General features: G+C 52.1%; 2 protein-coding genes across 2 annotated transcripts in view; one reads left to right on the top strand and one right to left on the bottom strand.

Moving 5' to 3' along the window:
• Positions 1-1,126, bottom strand: part of MYO1D (myosin ID) — a 177,396-nt gene extending 176,270 nt beyond the window's left edge. The window contains exons 1-2 of the mRNA XM_019474268.1: positions 1,046-1,126; positions 444-523 (exon numbers count right to left, since the gene is read on the bottom strand). Coding sequence (XP_019329813.1) covers positions 444-523; positions 1,046-1,126 — 161 coding nt within the window. The remainder of the gene's footprint in view (positions 1-443; positions 524-1,045) is intronic.
• A 468-nt stretch (positions 1,127-1,594) lies between these two features.
• On the top strand, positions 1,595-2,218 carry LOC103906089 (histone H2B-like). Its single transcript, XM_009287928.1, has 2 exons — positions 1,595-1,732; positions 1,970-2,218. The coding sequence occupies exons 1-2, from the start codon at positions 1,595-1,597 to the stop codon at positions 2,216-2,218; spliced, it is 387 nt and encodes a 128-aa protein (XP_009286203.1).
• Positions 2,219-18,738: the final 16,520 nt, after the last annotated feature.

Here is an 18,738-nt window from a genome sequence, read left to right as displayed (position 1 = left end):
CACACACCCCTCAGGGTGCTACAGGGGGGAGCCACAGCCTCGGGGTGCTACAAGGCCACATCCTGCACCCCGTGGCATCTCCATCCCAGGGCGCTGCAGGGGAGGGCTGGATCCTGCACCAAGGGGGACGCCTTCCCCAGCCACCAACCCACCCCAGGGTGCACCCGAGGAACCCCCACCCTCCCCACAGCGTCCTGCAGGCCTGCACGGAAGGACACCCACCCCCACCCCGTATCCTGCAGGGCCAGATGCTGCACCCAAGCACCCCCACACAAACACCCTGCATGGTGTGGAGCTGCACCCCAGGGAACCCCCCCGCACACCCACACACAGACACTCATCCCCCTCAGGACGGGGCCACATCCTGCACCCATTGGCCCCCTTTTGCTGTACCCCAATGCCTTGCACCGCAGAACATGGTCCTGCACCCAGAGACCCCCCACCATAGGGTGCCACCGGGCAGGGCCAGATCCTGCACCCAGCGGAACCCCCACCCCAGGATCCCAGTAGGCAGCACCAGATCCTGCAAGCCAGGGGACACCCACCCACCCGCCCCAGGATCCCATAGGGCATGGCCAGATCAGGCACCTGGCAACCCCCCACCCCAGGACCCCATCGGGCAGATCCTGCACCCAGGGGAACCCCCACCCCAAAGTGCAGGGCCAGATCCTGCACCCAGGGGAACCCCCCACCCTGGGATCCCAGTGGACAGGGCTAGAACCTGCAAATCAGGGGACACCCAACCACCCCCCAGGACCCCACCATGCAGGGCCAGATCCTGCCCCCAGCACCCCTGGGTGCCCTCCCAGACCCTGCTCACTGGCACTTACAGAACCCCCAAAACCCCCCAGATAAATGCAGAATAAAACCACGCAAAAAATCCCACAGGAACAGCCGGGCGCCCCGAGGTCTGGTACCACCGCAGAACCAGCGGGTTTCTGGTTAATTAGAATTAATTAATTAATCTAATTCGGGCTAATTAGATTAATGACACTAATTAGGGCAACAAGGGCAGGGGGAGACCTGGGAGCAGGCACAGCCTCACCCGAAAGAGCATTTTGGGTGAGTACTGCTGGTTTGGGTGTAGGAGCTGGGGGGTGCGGGTGCGAGGCGGCGTGGTGGCCATGCCTGTCCTTGTCCTTGTCCCCATCCCTCTCCCCCTCCCCACAGCCCGGTGGGTCCCATGGGCTGCAGCCCCCAGCTGAAAGCGATGAGCCCCCCCGGTTATAGGCAGCGGCTCCTGCCTGCTCCTGGGGGAGGACGGGGCTGGGGGAGCTCTTGGAGATGAGCAGAAGTACCCCAAGGTACCCTACTTGTGCTCTGCTTTTCTGGTGTGTTCGGCTCCATGGGAGGATGTTTTCTGGTTTTGTTTTATGCAACATGCTGAATGTTTTTTGTTATCGCAAGTGCCTAATTTGCATATGCTAATGAAATGCCTGCAAATGCCCTGGGAAACGCAGGGTAAGGTGGAGGTGCCCGGTGTGAAGGCAGCGTCCTGCTGCTGGGGCTCGTGCTCTGCTCTCCCTCAGCAGAGAGGTGTCAGGGCTGCAGCAAGCGCGTGCTAAACCAGCGTTGTGCGTGGGCAGCAGCAGCGATGGGTCCTGGCCCCCCCGCCCTCCCGAGGAAGAAGGCAGCGGCTGGGCGCGCCTGGCAAAGCCTCCTCTGCATCCGTCCCCGCAGGCAGAAGAAGAAGGTGGCTTATTCCACCTACATCCACAAGCTCCTAAACCAGGTATGTCCTGACTGGGCTTGGGTGTAACCACCTGCTTTCCAAGTTCAGCTTGGTCATCTGCGTATCCAAGCCTGGGTACTCATGTGTTAGCTGAATCTGGAAGCTTTTGACTTAAAATGAAGGTGTGGTGGATGGGGCTGGGGGAGCTTTGCCTGACCCGTGCCTGCAGGCAGCTCCTCGAGCCATGCCACCTCACGGGTGGCTGTGCTGATGTTCTGATGGTTGCTCTCCCTGCAGACGTGGTCCACTGGAGCCTCCTGCCTCGTGGCTGCCACCCTTGCCTGGCTGGGCAGCCCCCGGCTGCTCAGGGACGTGGCGCTGGAAGCCGCCCGGCTCTCGCGCTGCGGCAGAAGAAACCACCTAGGCCACCGGGAAGTCCTGCTGGCCATGAAGCTGGTGCTGCTGCGTGAACTCTCCAAGCCTCCTCCAGGATCCTCAAGCTGTGAGCCGCTACTGAAGGGATGTGGCAAGATGGGACAGTCTTAGGCATATTTTAACGTGGTTTTGGTAAATAAAGTATTTATTAGCATTGTTTAACGGAGCCTCCTACCTGGGCTGGCAGCTGCCAGCACTGAGAGCAGCAGCTGGGCTGGGATCACCGTGGGTCTGGTGACCTGCGTGCCCCAGAAAGGGGTGCAGGAGGGAGGGTGCTCGCATGCACCCACCTCGATAAGGGGGCTGGGATCAACCGTGGGTCTGGTGACCTGCGTGCCCCAGGAAGGGGTGCAGGAGGGAGGGTGCTCGCACGCACGCAATATTTGCGGAGCAGCCCTGTCGGCGGGTGAATGGTCCCCAGAGGTCCAAAGGGCGCTGCCCGGCCAGAGAAGCCTCTTTGTTCTGACAGCCCAGGCTGCCTGGGGGCTGTTGGGCAGCTGGACACCGCTTTGCACCAGATTTGGCCGAGAAAGGGGAGAGGAGGAAAGGTGGTCGTTATTCCAACTCCTGGGGAAATGTCAAGCTTGGAGAGCAGCAGCATCCCCTGGAGACGCTGCGTTAGGTGGTGGCACTGAGTGACTTGTTTCCAGGCTCTCCAGGTAGCCCTTTCACATGCCGGTCCCCCCATGCACAGGGATGTCTCCAGGTTCTCCACCTCCTGCCCGCAGCTTCAAATCCAGCCATGGGGATGGCTGGGGTGCCTGGCAGTGCCCAGCCACCCACCTTCCCGGGTAGGGGTTCTCAGTCCCAGCTAAGTGCCACCAGCTCCTGGCGGTACTGGAACAATCTCCCTGCATCAGCTTTTCCAGCTGTTGAGGCTGGAGGGGGCAGAAGGCTGGAAAAGGGACGGATCCTTCCAGAGGGATCTGGCCCTCGTCACCTCGTGATGCTGGCATGAGCTGAAGGTTGTGAAATGCCTTTGCAGTGGGAGGTGCTGACAGGTCTGTCTGCCTCTGAGCCACCACCTGCGGCTGCCTCGGCTGGTGGGCCACCATCAGCATCTGGGGGGGCTTGCTGGACCATGTGGTGGCAGACACGGTAGCGGGTGTCACTGGTGTAAAGCAGCTCATGGTTATGGCTGATGGTAGCTCTGGCTGTGTCCCCAAGCTGCTCCTGTTTGCTCTCTCCATGCTCCTGTGTGTATCTAGAGCTGTGTAGCATGGTGGACTGTCACCTACCGATGGCCTTTGGCTGCTGCCATAGTAAATATCAGGATAATGGTTGCCTTCAAGGGCAAGTCCTGCCCAAGGACTGAGGGTTCAGGAGCTGCTGCCCTGGAGAAGGTTGAGTTTTGATGCCCCAAATGCTGTCTCTGCTGCATGTGATGCACTGCCTCATCGTCATCCCTACGCTGAGAGGCTTCAGCTTGCCCCAACCCTTGTTCTAGCAGCCCTGATTCTTTTGGTTGAATATGGTTTGCTCCAATTCATGGATCTGGGGTCAACTCCTATAGGAAAGTCCTAGCTCTTGTAGAAGGAAGAGCTGCAGGCGACCTTGAGAAAACACCCAGGCTGTCCCACAGCCCCAGGTGATGCCTGGGGTCAACTCCTATAGGAAAGTCCTAGCTCTTGTAGAAGGAAGAGCTGCAGGCGACCTTGAGAAAACACCCAGGCTGTCCCACAGCCCCAGGCGATGCTGACTTGACCTACAGCATTCCTGGCCAAGGTCTATTCAATCTGCCCCAAAAGCTCAACGGAGGAGGAGGGTTCCACACTCTTGTGATACCATCTGGCTCAGAGCTTCGTCATCCCCTGTCAGAGTGTTTCTCTTGTATTACAGTGAGGAAAAATTGAGCTGAATGTTCACTTACTGCTTCTTGTCCCTGCAGGCAGCCCAAACCACTTGCTCTCTTTCTTCTCTCCTGCTGTATTTATGTATCATGTTGACACATGGAGCCGCTCTTCTGCAGCACTGCTGTTTAACTTTTTTTAACCCCTCCAGTAATTGTGCGGATGATCACTCCTGCCTAGAAGTAAAACTGAGCCTAGAGCCGTTGCCAGCTCTCTAAAAGAAAGCAGCTGGAGCAGAGGAGCTGCTAGGAGAAATCACCAGGGGAGGTTCTTGGCCAGGGCAGGTCAGGAGAGCAGATGTTATCAACGTTGTCTTTTCCTGCCTGAAAGCCTATAGCTCACCTGGGCTCCAGAGAGCCAAAATGTGACCCAGTGTGAATACACCCGAGGCCAAAGCGGCTCAGCTGCTCTACCTCTGTGGGGACTTCGTGCAAGAGGTGGATTGAAGATAGGCACCAACTGGAAATTATTGCAATACTCCAATCGCCCTTGGAAATTTTTCAGATGTGCTACCGGCGCCTCTGGCTGTTGCATTAAGGTCAGTGTTCGCCACAGCGGTGCTCAAATCCCTGTGCGAATCCCTGCTCAAATTGCTTTGTCCTTGGAGCAAATGTCCTTCCAAACCTCCTCCCAAGCAAAGACTCTCCTGTGTGGAGCTGTGCTCCAGCGTGATCTGGGAGCGGATATAATTACTAGAGTCTTGAGCAGCTAGAGCTAACGATTCATCGCCCAGGCCCCTAGTTTCCACCACCTTTGCTGTTTACTGCTTGGGTGCCCTGCTCATCTCATTTCTTTTTGGCCCCAATCTATAGAAACTTGGACCCCTCTCCAGCAAAGTCATTCACACCGATGCAGCTACGCTGCCCCCTGATGCAGATACAGCTACAAGATGCTGATGTCAAGGCAGCTTCATCCTGGGGGGAGCCTGAGCCGCACGAGGAGCTCTGCACCGGGATGGTGTCTGCAGTGCGGCTCTGCATCTAGCACTTGATCTTACTCAGCCTCACCACTGACTTAGTGGATCCTCAGCTCTTCAGGAACCATGCTTCAGCCTCTATTTTCCCCTTATTTTCCATCTCTTTTTCTCCTTATAGTCCACCCTGCTTTTGGAATTGAGAGTTCTTGCATTAGAAATAGGGACCTGAAGCACAAGGTGAATCAAGTGACTTCCCAAAAAATCTTCTAGAGGGTCCAGTTTGGGGGAAGAGGGAAACGTGCTCCACTGATCTGGTGGCAGCAGCAGTTTCTCATGTATGGGCAGCCCCTGGCACACGTTCACCCCCAAGCACACGCACGGTCCCCCTGTACCAGACCCCAGCAGCTACACATAAAAGTCCATATTTGTTATTTCTTCCCCAATTGCACTCTCTGTTCTCAATTTCAACTTCCTCCCTCCAACATATTAATGGGGAAACATCCGGATGTGAAGCCTTGATTCAAAAATCGAAAGCAATGATTTATTCCTAGCAGGAAAGCGCCCCATTGAGGCTGCACGCAGCACGTGGACACCCTTTAAAAATCCTCTCTGTCATCCCAAAAAGCAGCTTTGGTGGAAGGAGGAGGATGAACCCCCAAGTAACTGCGCCTGAAAGGGCTTTTCAGGATGGTTTTTTTGATAGTGCCTTCTATTTTTTTTTTTAAACTATGTTGGTGATAGAAGCCTAGACAGACTGAAGAAATGGAAGGGTTAAACACAAGAGGTGCTTTTTTCAGTCTGTAGATCCAAAATTAACAGAGAAAGACTTCTGTCCTTCAAGAGCTCTGAAGGAGGACCACGGCTCTCACGGTTCGCTGCTCTAAAGGATGGACTCGTGCCTTTGCTCAGGATCGCGGCGACCTTTCCAAAAACAAGATCTGAAACCAACCCAAGTCTCTCATCTGCAAAACACAGCTGTGGGTTTTACAGCTCCGGCTGGAGACTTTTAAGTAGACAATCCTAAATTCGGCAGCAAACAGCTTATGAAAAACAAGCAGTGGGGCTGCTTCGCACTCCAGCGTAGCACAGTGTGAAAGGACGGGGAAAAGCTGTTAAAAGTTGTTTCCTCTTGTCCCACGTTCAAGGAGGGACAAGCACGCTTCCCCTCGCCGGGGTGCTGCAAGACGATGAACTGAAAATCGGCTTCAGAGCACATCCCTGTGCCTGAGCAGGAAACCTGCCAGGGAATCGAAGCCATCTGATGGTTTGCCTTTAGATATTTGGTTGCGTTTAAGCTCATCACAGAAAAAAAGTGGGGCAGGATTGGGGCTGTGGTTTCTTTGGGCTCTGGGAGCTGGAGCAAGTCGGTGTGGGAGGTGCATGTCGGTCGTGTGCCTGCTCCAGGCACCGGCAAAGAGCCGTGCCGTGGCCGGCAGGTTGCTGGGGACAGCAATAGGGATGTGGCTTGATGCCACTCTGCCCGTGCAAAAGAGACGGGAGCCAGGAGCAGCCAGGGCACCCAGGTCCCCCATCCCTGCGGTGCCCAGATGAGGGGTCGTGGGGGCTCCAGCATCCCTGCCTGCCCCTGCTTGCTTGGATCCACCCAAACCCGGCTGGCTTGGCTACCAGCGGGGGTGAGCTCGGGCTGTGCAGCTCTGCCCAGCGCAGGGACGTGCGCTTCTCGTGCACGTGATGGCAGCCAGTGTGTATCTGAGTTCAGCCAGGACGTCAGCCTTAAAGTTCACCCAGGTGGGTCTGGACACATCAAAATCGCATCTCTGGAGCACACCAGAGACTAGGCAGAGACTTCCCTGCAACCTGCCTTCTCCCTGAGATGGAAGGGTGGAACTGAGGACAAAACAGATCGTTTAAATACAGGGATTTCTCTGAAAGATGTTCTCCGAGGCCTTAACTAATCATCTGCCTGGTCTCCCTTTAAAAGCATGAGTTTTGCTTTTGATAAATTATATTGATACTTCATTTCTTCTTTCTTAGTTTCCTCTGATATTTCTTCTTCTATTTCATTAGTCGGGTCACCTTCCTCCTTTCTACAATTTCACTGCTGGTAAGTGGCTACCATGGGCCTCCCCAGCATTAACCATTTGTGAGTGGGTAACGTATGCCGTTCCCTCTTCTCTATTTTTTCAAAAAGGGAAGTAGAAAAGAAAATTACACGTCACGTCAGAATTTCCAGTCTATCACATACACAATAACGTTATGGTCTCTAGCCAACGAGGAGGATGTTAAACTGTAAACAAAACTAAATATTGAGTTCCTAGGCTTTTTGTAATTATGTAAAGTGGATACTGTGTTTTCTTTTATGGAGTTTTCCAGGAAACATGAAGACAGAAATGAGACTTCTCAAGTCTCTAATGTGACTGTTGCACAAATACGTAGCCATTTATACTGGGAGAATATTATTCATACAGATGTTTATTAACATCCCCTTTCAGGATAGAGTGCAACAGAGCAAGAGGTCCTGTATAAGAAAGCAGATAAAGTAGAGTCCATAACGTCTTTGCTTCTAGTAAGGGGAAATCTTTCCCAAACCTGTTCCTGAGAATCCTCTTGAGGATGTTTTTCTTCCTGGGAGGAGAGGGTGGAGGAGCCGGAGGACCCGGAGGCAGCATGACGGGTTATGGCACTGCCTTCTCCCTCAGCGGAATCCAAACGTTTTTATTTCCTCCTTCCTGGAGAGGAAGGAACTTGCCCTATGGCAAAAGCTTCGCTATAAGCCACTTCGCATCTACATATGGGCTTGTGATTTCCCAAGCTGACGAGAGGTGGGAATCCAGCCAAAACCACCAGACTCTGAACGGAAGGGAAACATCTTGAGATGTTCACCAGATACGACTGCAGCAGATTTTGCACCAGCTTGGAGAAAAATGTCATCCCTCCTCGCCTGGAGATGCGGTGCTGAGCCTGAACTAGCCCTTACAAGCACAAAAGTGATGGAACCCCAGGCTGACCACCGAAACCCCGAGCTCCTGTACTCTGGCTTCACGGCACAGTGTTGGGCGGGTTAGTTATCCTGTTACCCCATTGCATGACATCCAAATGGTTTTCATTAAAACTTTTCCACGGGAGAGGAAGGAGAAAACAACTTAGTAACCCTGCCTGCATCAGATGAGGGAGGAGCCAAGGGACTGCACCATCCCGTCACAGATTGGTTCCACAGATTAAGGGATTCTGTAATTGCATGAATCGGAGCCTTTTTAAGGGGATTACAATGCTGAGAAGTTCCACGGTCTTTTCCATTACATTTTGGGATATAGGAAATTTTACAAAATACACGATGAAAAAAAAAAAAAAAAGGAAGCTTTTTGGAGTCTGGAGATCTTTGACAAAGCTCAGCCGGCTCCATGATCCCTCTGCGATGTTCCCAGGGCAGTTCTCCATCCTTCCCCCGCCCCACCACGGGCCTGCGGCAGCACGGCGTAGCACTGCTTCCCCTGCAGCAAGGCAGCTGGATTTTCACGTTGATGGGAGTGAGCACCTCATCCAAAAATCCACTCTTGGAGAGGAGGATCTGGTTCAAGGCTGACTGCAGTTAAGCGACTGCCTGAAACTGCGAGGCTGTTGAAAACAGAAGTAGAGAAGCAGAGAAAACAGAGCTGGAGGGGTGCCTTGATGAATTGTCTAATCCCCCTGTTCCAACGGAGGATAAGCGCAACTTAAACCCTTCCTGATGGATGTTTGTCTAATCTGTGATTTTTCTTTTTTTTCCCCCTGCAACTTCCACTAATGGAGACTTGACGTCAGGCAATCTGTTCTGGCACGTTGCTCTATTTACATTTAGTCAGTCCCCAAATGTCTGACTAAAGCTCTCTTACTGCAACTTCATCCCATGATTTCTCATCCTCTCCAGGCAGACACAGAGAAGAGTTTATTCCCTTCCTCTTCGTGGCAGCCTTTTATTTATTGGAGGACTGTGATCACAGCAGTGCAGGAAACGCAGCTGCCGAAAGAGAGTCTGGAGGTCAGCTAGTCCACAGCTGTCTCATCTTCCCCCAGGCTTCGCTTCTCTGGGCCAAACAACCCAACTCTTTCATTCTTCCCTCATAGTTCATATTTTCTGGACTTCCGCTAATCCTTGCTGCTAGTAAAAAAGGGACGGTTTTTCAGGACCAGCCGTAGTAAGGAAGGAACAAGTTCCCCCGTCCTTGGAGGTCAGGAAACCCTGCCGGGTTACACGGCGTGAGCTGTGGTTTGTTTAGTGGATTCGCTGTGGGATCTGCCGAGGGATTGCAAACTCACCTGTCATCGTGTGAGCATTGCAGGAGTGCGGGGCTGGGAGAGAAGCCAGCAGTACAGCAAGCAGAGGCAGCAAAGCAGGAGTTTTGGAAGGACCAACCGCCTTTGTCCAGTCTTCAGAAACCAAAAGGGTTGCACCAAATAAATATCCAGCTCCATCAGAATTTCTCCTCCCTACTGATGTGACCTAAAAGATCCTGAACTTGGTTGCTTTCATTAAAATAGGTGATATATTGGGTCTTCTCTATCCATCAGCTCTCCCGCTTCCTGCAGATGTCTCGAGCGATAAAACAGAGCACCGTCACCCGCAGCAGCAGCCGCTTTCCCTGCCCTCCTCTTTGCAAAGGGAGAAGGTGCCCAGACCACACCGTGGTTCCCTGATTTGGGGCTGCTCATCCTGAGCCTAAGAAAAAGCAGCTCCTAATTTACCTATCGAAAAAGGCTTTGAAGGCTAGTTACGATCTCCCTACATTGCTTTCTTCCTGGAAGTTACTCTAGTCTAGTCTAGTCTAGTCTATGCTATGCTATTCTAAGTTAACCCAGCTGCAATGGGACAGTTTCCAAGTGGGAATTCTAGCTTAAGGGGCAGGTTTCCACATTTCTAAGATGCAGCGAAATGCCTAGGAAGATCCCTCATAGATACCTGGGCTCCCAATGCCAAAAGAATGTCAAAAATCTGCATAGGTACTTCCCTTTATCTCAAAATCTTTAAAATCCCTGTATCTTAAAAGAACTGGCACAGTGACTTCAGCTGCATGGTATCAGCATAATTCAATATGACAATCATCCATTCGTCATCAAACATCTTGCCATTCTAGCAAAAGGACTCCTGAGGGCACTAAAAATGTCATTAAAAAATTTGTTGCAACTGTTAACAAGCTTCCTCCCAGCTACTGCAAGCGCAGCAGCCGCCAGCCTGGAGCTCTCCTGGCTATGGGAGAAGAGTCCCAAAAATGGGTCAAACATGGCCAAGCGCAGCAGAGTCTGCCAGCCATGACCTTCAGTTCCCTCTGTGCTCCAGTTCCTGGGAAAGCTATGAACGGCTGTGTGGAAGAACCAAAAAAAACCCCCCAAAAATCAAGGACTAGAGCTGGGTGTAGCTTAGCAGAGCTTCAAAAGAAATACAACAGCCAAAGACAGGTCCTGGATGTGCACCTCCGTGGTTTCCAACTAGGTCGGCATGAAAGAGTTTTCCCTGGACCCTGGAGCTCCGGATTTGTCTGACTTTACTTCTAGCTACCAGAACTTGTGATCAGCAAATCTGTGATGTGCTCGGACAGAGAAGAGTTTCGTGGATTTAAAGAAGTGAAATGATTGAGGGCACGTTGTTAGCCCAAGTCACAGCGAGCCCCTTTGCAAGGGAGCTGGGCTGAGGCTCCCCAGGCCCACCTGCCCAGGTACCTCCTTGATGTCTCTGTGTGCATGAGTGAGGCAGCCAGAGCTTGCTGTCATGAGATAAAGCAAGGCCATAAAGTGTGGTACAGAAAGGATGCAAGGATGGTGAGTTTGATCTAGAAGAACCCAAGGGCCAGAGAGAAAGCAAAAGAGAAAAGAGATGTTGAACTGCATGAAGTTCCTGCCAGCCCATTTCTCCAAGTCCCTCTGGATGGCAGCACGACCCTCCGGCGTAGCAGCCACTAGCCCAGTTTTGTCTCATCGGTAAACACTGTGCCCCATCATCCAGATCATTAATGAAGATATTTTCTCTGCAGGAAGCTCTAGGGAAGAGCAGGGGGCAAATGTTTAAGGTAGTAGAAGTCAAGAAGAGGGTACAGGGTTGCTGTGCTCCAAAAAAAGCCAGAACCATCTGAGTGGTCAGTGAATGAGTCTTACCATCGCTCAGGCAGCGACTCCTACAGTCTCCCCACCACGACTCCCACTTCTCTTTGGGGTTACAGGGTTGGGAACTGTTGAGCTGTGCTGCCAGGACAGGCAAGATGGGCAGCTGGTGCCGCACTGCCCTCGGTCCTGCTACAGGCATCTGCTTCCTAGTGTCCCCATCCCTGTTGACTGCCTTCTACTCGGGGACCTGCTCTTGTCCCACAACCATGCTCTGATCAGAGCAAGGCCACCCAAAGTGCTTAGGAATATAAGATATTCCCAATATAAAACGCACAGTAAGAGTTTCTCCCCACACTTCTTTCTTCCTCCCGTCTCCTTTCTCCCAGTACCAGTCCAACCACCACGCAGCAGCGACCAGAAAAGGCCCAGACCCCTCCACTGCTCCCCAGCGCTCTGGTCTCTCCTCCTGACACTCCTCCCATATTCAGGGAGTTCCCGGGGAGCATGTCGCGTGGTTGGCAGCCTTCATCCTCACTAAAAGAGTCAGGAGAAGCTTAGGCTTCCTCGGCACCAGCTCTCTCTGCCACCCCGTGATGCCTGCAGGGATATAAATCATGGGGAGCTGAACTCGGACTTTTCGAGGGGGTAACGCGCAGGAGCCGAGCTGCTGAACATGTCCTGGCCTGACCCAGGTCCTCGGCTTGGCCACCCCGCCCCGACGCCAGCACCCAGCCGGGGCCGGGGTCGCGCTGTCCCACCGGGCTGAGGACAAGCACTAGATGGAGCCACTCAATCGGGAAACCGGGCTCTGCTCCTGCCAGCGGCGTCCCCCTCCAGCCCCCGCGCACCCAGCCCGGCCCCCAGCAGGGGGGCTGCAGGCTGGGACGGGCCCGGGAATGAGGGCATCTGGGGATGGGGATGCCAGGGACCGTGTTTGGATCCGCGCGACGCGGCAGCCGGAGGCTGGAGGTTGTAAATGAGGCCGGTGCCACCTCCATCACTTAGGGAGCTGGATGCAAACGAAGAGAAAGTGTTTAAGAGGGTCGTATATAAGTTTGCGTAGCTCAGAAGAACAAATGAAGGCCATAGAATAGAATAGAATAGAATAGAATAGAATAGAATAGAATAGAATAGAATAGAATAGAATAGAATAGAATAGAATAATTTCAGGTGGAAGGGATCTACAATAATCATCTAGTCCAACTGCCTGACCACTTCAGGGCTGACCAAAAGTTAAAGCGCGTTATTAAGGGCACTGTCCAGATGCCTCTTAAACACTGACAGACTTGGGGCACCGACCACCTCTCCAGGAAGCCTGTTCCAGGGTTTGAACACTCTCTCGATAAAGAAATGCTTCCTAATGTCCAGTCTGAACCTCCCCAGACGCAGCTTTTAACCATTCCCAGGTGTCCTGTCCCTGGATCCCAGGGAGAAGAGACCAGCATCTCCCTCTCCACGTCCCCTCCTCAGGAAGCTGTAGAGAGCGATGAGGTCGCCCCTCAGCCTCCTTCTCTCCAAACGAGACAAACCCAAAGTCCTCAGCCGCTCCTCAGAGGACGCGCCTTCCAGCCCTCCTCTGGACACCTTCGAGGACCTTCACATCCTTCTTAAATTGCGGGGCCCAGAGCTGCACACAGTTCCTGTGTATGGGATGGGGGGTTACTGTGTGAATGTGACGTAGGACGGGGAAATTGGGATCTAGAAGGTGGGATGAGGGACCACAGGCTGCCTGGGAGCTCGCGTCAGCAGGTTGGGGAATCTGGAGCGGGACTGGGATCCCGCACCCGTGGTGCTACCCACGGCTCAGGAAAGACTTGATCTCTGGCAGTTCCCATGAGGGAACAGAAGTTTGACACTGGAGGGTTCTTCCGTCTGGCAGAGAAAAGAAAAATGCAAGCCAGCGCTGTTGGCCGACCGAGGCATATTGAGACTGGAAACACAGCACACATTTTTAACAGGGGAGGTAATTAATTGTTGGAGCCACTCATTAAGGTATTGGCAGGCTCAGTCACTGAGAGTCTGAAATAGGGTTGCACACCTTTTCTAGAAAATGTTTTTCTTCAAACATGAGTTAATTCAGGGCTGTCCTGCATCACCCAGATGTCTTCTTCAGAGTCACTCCTTCTGGGTTTAAACACTGGGTTTAAGGGTGGCCTTTGGTGTCCGGGAGTCACAGCTGAACGTGATGCTCCTGCAGGCGTTATGCCTGAAAGCACAGTGTCCTCCAGCGATGACACGTGGACAAATGCGTTGCACAGGTCTTTACTCCGTCCCGAAGGGGGGGAGTCCTCTTGTGCTCTCACTTAGTCCCGCTGTGGTGCAAGCATGCACGATCCTCACCGAGAGACAGCAGAGGCATCCATTAAAGTCTTCTCTTGTAGCATTCGCCTGATGCTATGTAAGCGTGAGCTGTTCCCAATACCACGGCAGTAACTCTTGGCCATGGCCACTCAGGCCTGGATTAGACCCTAGATCATATATCAATTTCTATCGTGCTCTTTTCTTGTTTTTGACACCTGGCACCACACAGATGCTGTCTTTACGCTGGCCATCGTGTGGGACTGTGCCCAACCGCGTGGTTGGACAGGTCTGGCAACAGCCGTCTCCGTCCCCAGTAAATGGGCAAGTAATCCCTTTACCGCTCCTTGGTCAGAAAGGTGGGAAAAAACAAATATACCTGATTCAGGGATGACTTTTTGCTGCGGATGCATTACCCCTGCCCAGGGTGTTTCCAGTTAATGGCTTATTTGTGACTGTGAACATCAAAACTGCCACTCAGCAAGGTGAACTGCGGCTCCCCTCTCCAACACCGAGGGTCAGTGCCAAGAGGCTGCACCTTGCCAAGTGTTTACAGTAATCCTTGGCAGGTACCCAGGGTTTCAACAAAGACATCTGCTAATCCTCAGAACTGAGCTTTCAGGAAAGAGGAGCTTGAAGGTTTCAGGAAACCTGGCTCCCAGCCGGGCTCTGCAAGTTGCAAACTTGCCTGTCCCGGCTGGGGAAGCACACCTGAGTCTCCCGAGACTGGGATTTGTCTCAGACAACAGTTCCCAGTAGGTTTCCTCACTTGGATTAGTTATTCTGCAGCATTTGTGGCCTCTGTCCTTGTTTCCGCAGCCTCCTCGCTGTGCACAGATCAAAGGGGATCCTTGTGAGATGTCCACGTGGGACCTGAGTCAGGCCAGGCACTCAGTGCCCGAGCAGAGCTGCTCTCCACCCCCTGCACTTCCCTCCCCTTAATCACGAGGCCGCAGGAAAATGGGACAAGGAACGGCAGTGCTGGCGAGAACATGGGCGTGGGAGAAAGCCTCGTCCTGCGGCACTGTATGCCTCGTATTGCCGTAGGAGCCAGGTGCTATGTGCTATATGGTGCATGGGGTTAAGCAAGCTGAGATGTCCTTGCATCCCCTTGTCTTAACACACTAAACCAGGCAGCTGCATCCACTCTGCTCCGATTCCAACTCCCTCTTTGGAAACATGCATCAATACTTTCATGGCTCCGAGAGAAATAAGCCAATTTCCCAGGAGACGGGCTCAAAATCTAAAGACAGATCACAAGTTTTAAGTGTTTTCCTTCTCCGAAGGCTGCAGTCTGCCTTCCTGCAGGGTGCTTCAGAGGTCCCATCTCCTGTGGCAGGGGTTCTGCTTGAACACAACTTCCTTGGAGAGCGGATAAAGCCTTTCCTCCTGAATCCCAGCTGGCTCTTGCACGGCTTCTCTCCCTCTCCTGGAGAGAGGCTCCTTTCAGTTTCAGGGCTGGGAAATCACATGCTTGATGGCTTCAACATGATGTAATTGTTTTTGGAAGAGACCTGGGCGCTGGTTGGGTTTGCTTGTTTTTCAGGCACACACCGATGCTGGGAAGGGGCAGGCGGCGTGACCGTGACCAGCCTGGCCTCCCCTCCTGGCACGGCCGGCAGAGCTGGGTGACCCTGCTGCACCGGTGAAAACATGCAAGTGCTGATTTTCAGCATTAATAATTCCTGCAGAGAGGAAACCGCCAAGGGTGGCTGGTGTGTGCAGTGATGCTGGAGAATGCCTCAGTGTGGGGTGACCTTTCAGTCTGCTCCTGTGCGCTTGTCTCCAACAGTGGGAGTTACCACGGGGGCTGATAAGCACAGTCCAGAGACAACATCCAGTTCAGAAAGTCCCAAAGCTGCAGATCGCTGGAAACCAGGAGGGTTTTCTGGGAAAGGACTTGTCCTTGGGCTCCTTCCCATGTACCCTGTTAGCTACTTAGGGTTCTCCCCCTGGCACAGCAGTACCAGAGGTTACACAGAGAGCGGCTGTAGCAAACCCATCCTTCAACTCCAGAAGGTACTGCTGGAGAGTCCTCACTCTGACGCCAGTTGGTGACAAGGTGCTTTGCCAGATGGATCTTCGATCTGCCTCATTAATGGAACATTTTATTTTTGACGGCCAAGAACATGAATTGGGGCGCAACCTCCCATCCATCTCTGCCCGCAGTTCCCCAGGGTTATTGCATGGTTTGTCTTCACCTGCTTGAGATGTAAAGTGGCAGCACGGGGACGGATGGCCTGGCCAGCCATCTGCCATCGTTCACCCCCTCTCTGCCCCAGCCTGGAGCCATTGCAGTGTCCAGAAACTCAATATCCAGGCCACAAAATGAACCCTGCAATAGCTGAATTAACCCTGCCTGCTCCAGCAGACCTATGGTTGAGAGCTGGCGTGAGCACAGCTCAGAAGCTCGTCTGACTTTCCGGCACCATCCTGCCCAAAGCTTCCTTATGCTTTCCCTGAAAGGTAAATCCTCTACAGTTGTCTGAGAAAAATTTGAGGCAACGTTGGAACAAGTCCTTGTGCCACGTGCATGCAGGCTGGGACAGATGCAGCCTACGTAATTCAAGTGTCAGGCTCCCCGGCTGGCTCATGGACTGAAGGACTCCAGGTGAGTGATGCTGCATTTGTGGTGGGTAAGGGAATACATCCCGCTGGCTGTCGCTCATTTGCACGTGCATGGTGGACTCCACACTCTTAACTGGATAAATACAGAGCAGATAACAGAGGTGCCGTTCCCAAAGTCCAGGAGCAGAGGGATCAGTCCTAAAAGTGGGATCGCTGCCAAAAGTGATCTTCGGATTTTTTAAAACAGCTTATGCAGCCCTTTGGTGAAACAGGCAGAGAAACGCTGCTTTCTGCTCGAGGAATGGGGGAGTATATGTGTGGCTCCAGGTGATGCAGCCCTGTCCTGGCTGGCAGCACAGGCTCCTTTATCCAGAAGTCTGAGAATGCACGTGGCAGTGGGGGAGAATGAGTGTCCTGTGGGTAGGAGGGGATGAAAGATGCTTTATATTCTCCTTAGACCTGTTTTTCTTCTCAGACATTGGTTTCTTTTTCTTCAGAAGTGACTTTTTAAAGTTACCTTCACAGGGTAGAAGCTGCTTTCTATCTAATACGAGAGTTGTTGCTCTTATCTATAATAATTCTTTGATCGGTTAAGACATGTCTAAGCCTGCGTATATGGAGAACAGAATTAGGCTCCCATCTAAACTTGGCAATGCAACAACTTTTCCCTGTGATGTCTGTTGCAAGAGCATCTTGGGATCCTGTTGATGAATAGGGCTCTTTTCGCATCTGGTGTTATATGAGCCAAAACAAAGAGTTTGTCTCTGAGTCAAATCATTTACAGTGTAGGATGACACAAGGCAGGGATAGGATATAACGATTAGTTTCTCTTTTGCTGCAATTCCATGTTGTGGCAAGACCCATTTATTTTAAAGCAGGAATTACTGCAAGAGACGGTCAAGCCTGCGGCTTAGACCAACACTTGATTTGATTTCAGGACTTCGCTGATGGAGAACTGTTAAAGTGGTTCCAACGAGCCTTTCCTGCTCTTCATGCTAGCCTGAATTTGCCTCCTTTCTCCTCCTGGCTGTTGGCACTTGTTATTCTTTTATTTATTAAAATAAATACCCTCTAACATCAGAATCTTCACTGGAGACTGTGATCGAGTCACTCCTTAATCTTCCCTTAGTTAAACAAACTCAATATAGCGTTGCTTTAGTCTGTTAGGGGGGTTTGTCCCACCTCCAATCATTCTCGTAAGTCTTTTTGAACCCTTCCCAATTTGTCTTTTGCACTGGCAGCACGAGACCTGCACCCTCATCCCAATAACCCTGCGACCAGGTCTGGGTAGGTCCCTTGCGATTATATTCAAGGGTGGGGCTCAAGCTGTTTTAAGGATCTGGCAGTAACAGAAGTTCATTACCGAACATACCCTGGCCTCTTTCTTGGTCCTGAGTCCATCTGCAAGAACAACCTCCCTTTCTACATCCAAACAGTGTAGGGACAGCAAGACGAGGAGGGAGCTCGGGCCACGTGCATGCCGCTGGCCGGAAAGCCCTTGTTGACTCCATTTCCTTTTCCTCCAAAACTTCCTTCTGATTTGATCACAGAAAAGTATACATCTGGCAGAAAAGGACCAGCTCCATCAGCCAGACCCCAGCAGGAGTTTCTGTTCCCCTCCTTGCCTGCACAGTAGGATTTTGCACCCAGTAGATGCATCGCATCAAACACTGCAAAAGGACTGGAGGGAAGATTTGAAGTTATGATGACCTCCACAGAGGTTCCCTAAAGCTCAGCTTGAATCTTCGTAAGTCCAGCTTATAACAGGAACGAATCGAATACAAATGCTGTTCCCACACTTTGCCTGGAGAATTGCATGGATAAATCCTGGGCGCTTTCACTGAGATTGAGGGAATTTAATCTAGCAGTACTACTTCACTTCTCCGCGCTACAGACCAGCAATGTTTCCTGTGAGGGCTTCACCCTCTTTTCAAATGTTGGTCTTGGAAAAAGGAGTCCCAAAGAAAACTGTGTGGCAATAACAAATGTCTGGGACTACTCGAAGGCTTCTGATTTGTAACAGTCTGAGCTGACTCATTTCTCAATTTATTAAGTGACCAACAAATTCAGACAGCTTCAAGATGACAGATGGCCCTATGGGGAACCATCTTTATGACAAAAGAACCCCCTGGGGAGGAGAGGTTAGTCTAATCAAAAGGACATGGGTTTGGGACAACAGAAACAGTGTGGGAATGGGTTGGTTTAGCCCTAGAGCTAATACTATGTCCTCTGAAGGGTGTGAATTTTTGTTTGTCTGGAGATCCAGCAGACTCACCACGGGGTTTCTTGTTGTGTTTTTCAAACCCATTACTGTTTTGTTCCTCTTGCTACTGGATTTCTCGAGTGAATAGCACGCCCCATGAACACGAGCACCTCGGCTTTGCAAAACCCAGCGACAGACAGTAATGTGCGACTTCATCTGTGTATGTGCGCCGTGGGAAACCAACAACTGCTACTTTGGTTAAAGTCTAGAGGCCGGGTGTTTGGTGTGGGCTGGAATGCTGTAGCTTTAACCCTTTAGGCTCTTCTCCACAGGCATGACCAGCCCCGAGCTTCTTCTGGAAAAAACGACAGGTCGTGGAACCACCTCCCTGGTGCAATCTTGCAGCAAGCACGTTTTGATCTCACCACCAACTCTAACCTGCATTATTAACATCAACAAAAGAACCGTTAGGCTCATGTTGAGCAGTACTCCAAAGAGCAAGTGGAGGAACTTAAAAGGTTTGCAAAGGCTGAGACATTGCACCCACCTCGCAGGTATTGATCGTGCTGAAACGTGCCCAGGCTATGCCATAGAATCGTAGAATAGTTTGGGTTGGAAGGGACCTTTAAAGGTCACTGTTTTGGGTTTGCGTGGCAAGGTTTTGGTAGCGGGGGGGCTACAGGGGTGGCTTCTGTGAGAAGATGCCAGAAGCTTCCCCTATATCTGATAGAGCCAATGCCAGCCGGCTCCAAGATGGACC

The sequence above is a fragment of the Aptenodytes forsteri genome, unplaced genomic scaffold (genome assembly GCF_000699145.1).
Source record: "Aptenodytes forsteri isolate BGI_AS27 unplaced genomic scaffold, ASM69914v1 Scaffold249, whole genome shotgun sequence".
In the NCBI taxonomy this organism is placed as follows: Eukaryota; Metazoa; Chordata; class Aves; order Sphenisciformes; family Spheniscidae; genus Aptenodytes; species Aptenodytes forsteri.
Note: the sequence above shows the minus strand (reverse complement) of the source record. Positions and strands in the feature narration are given on the sequence as shown.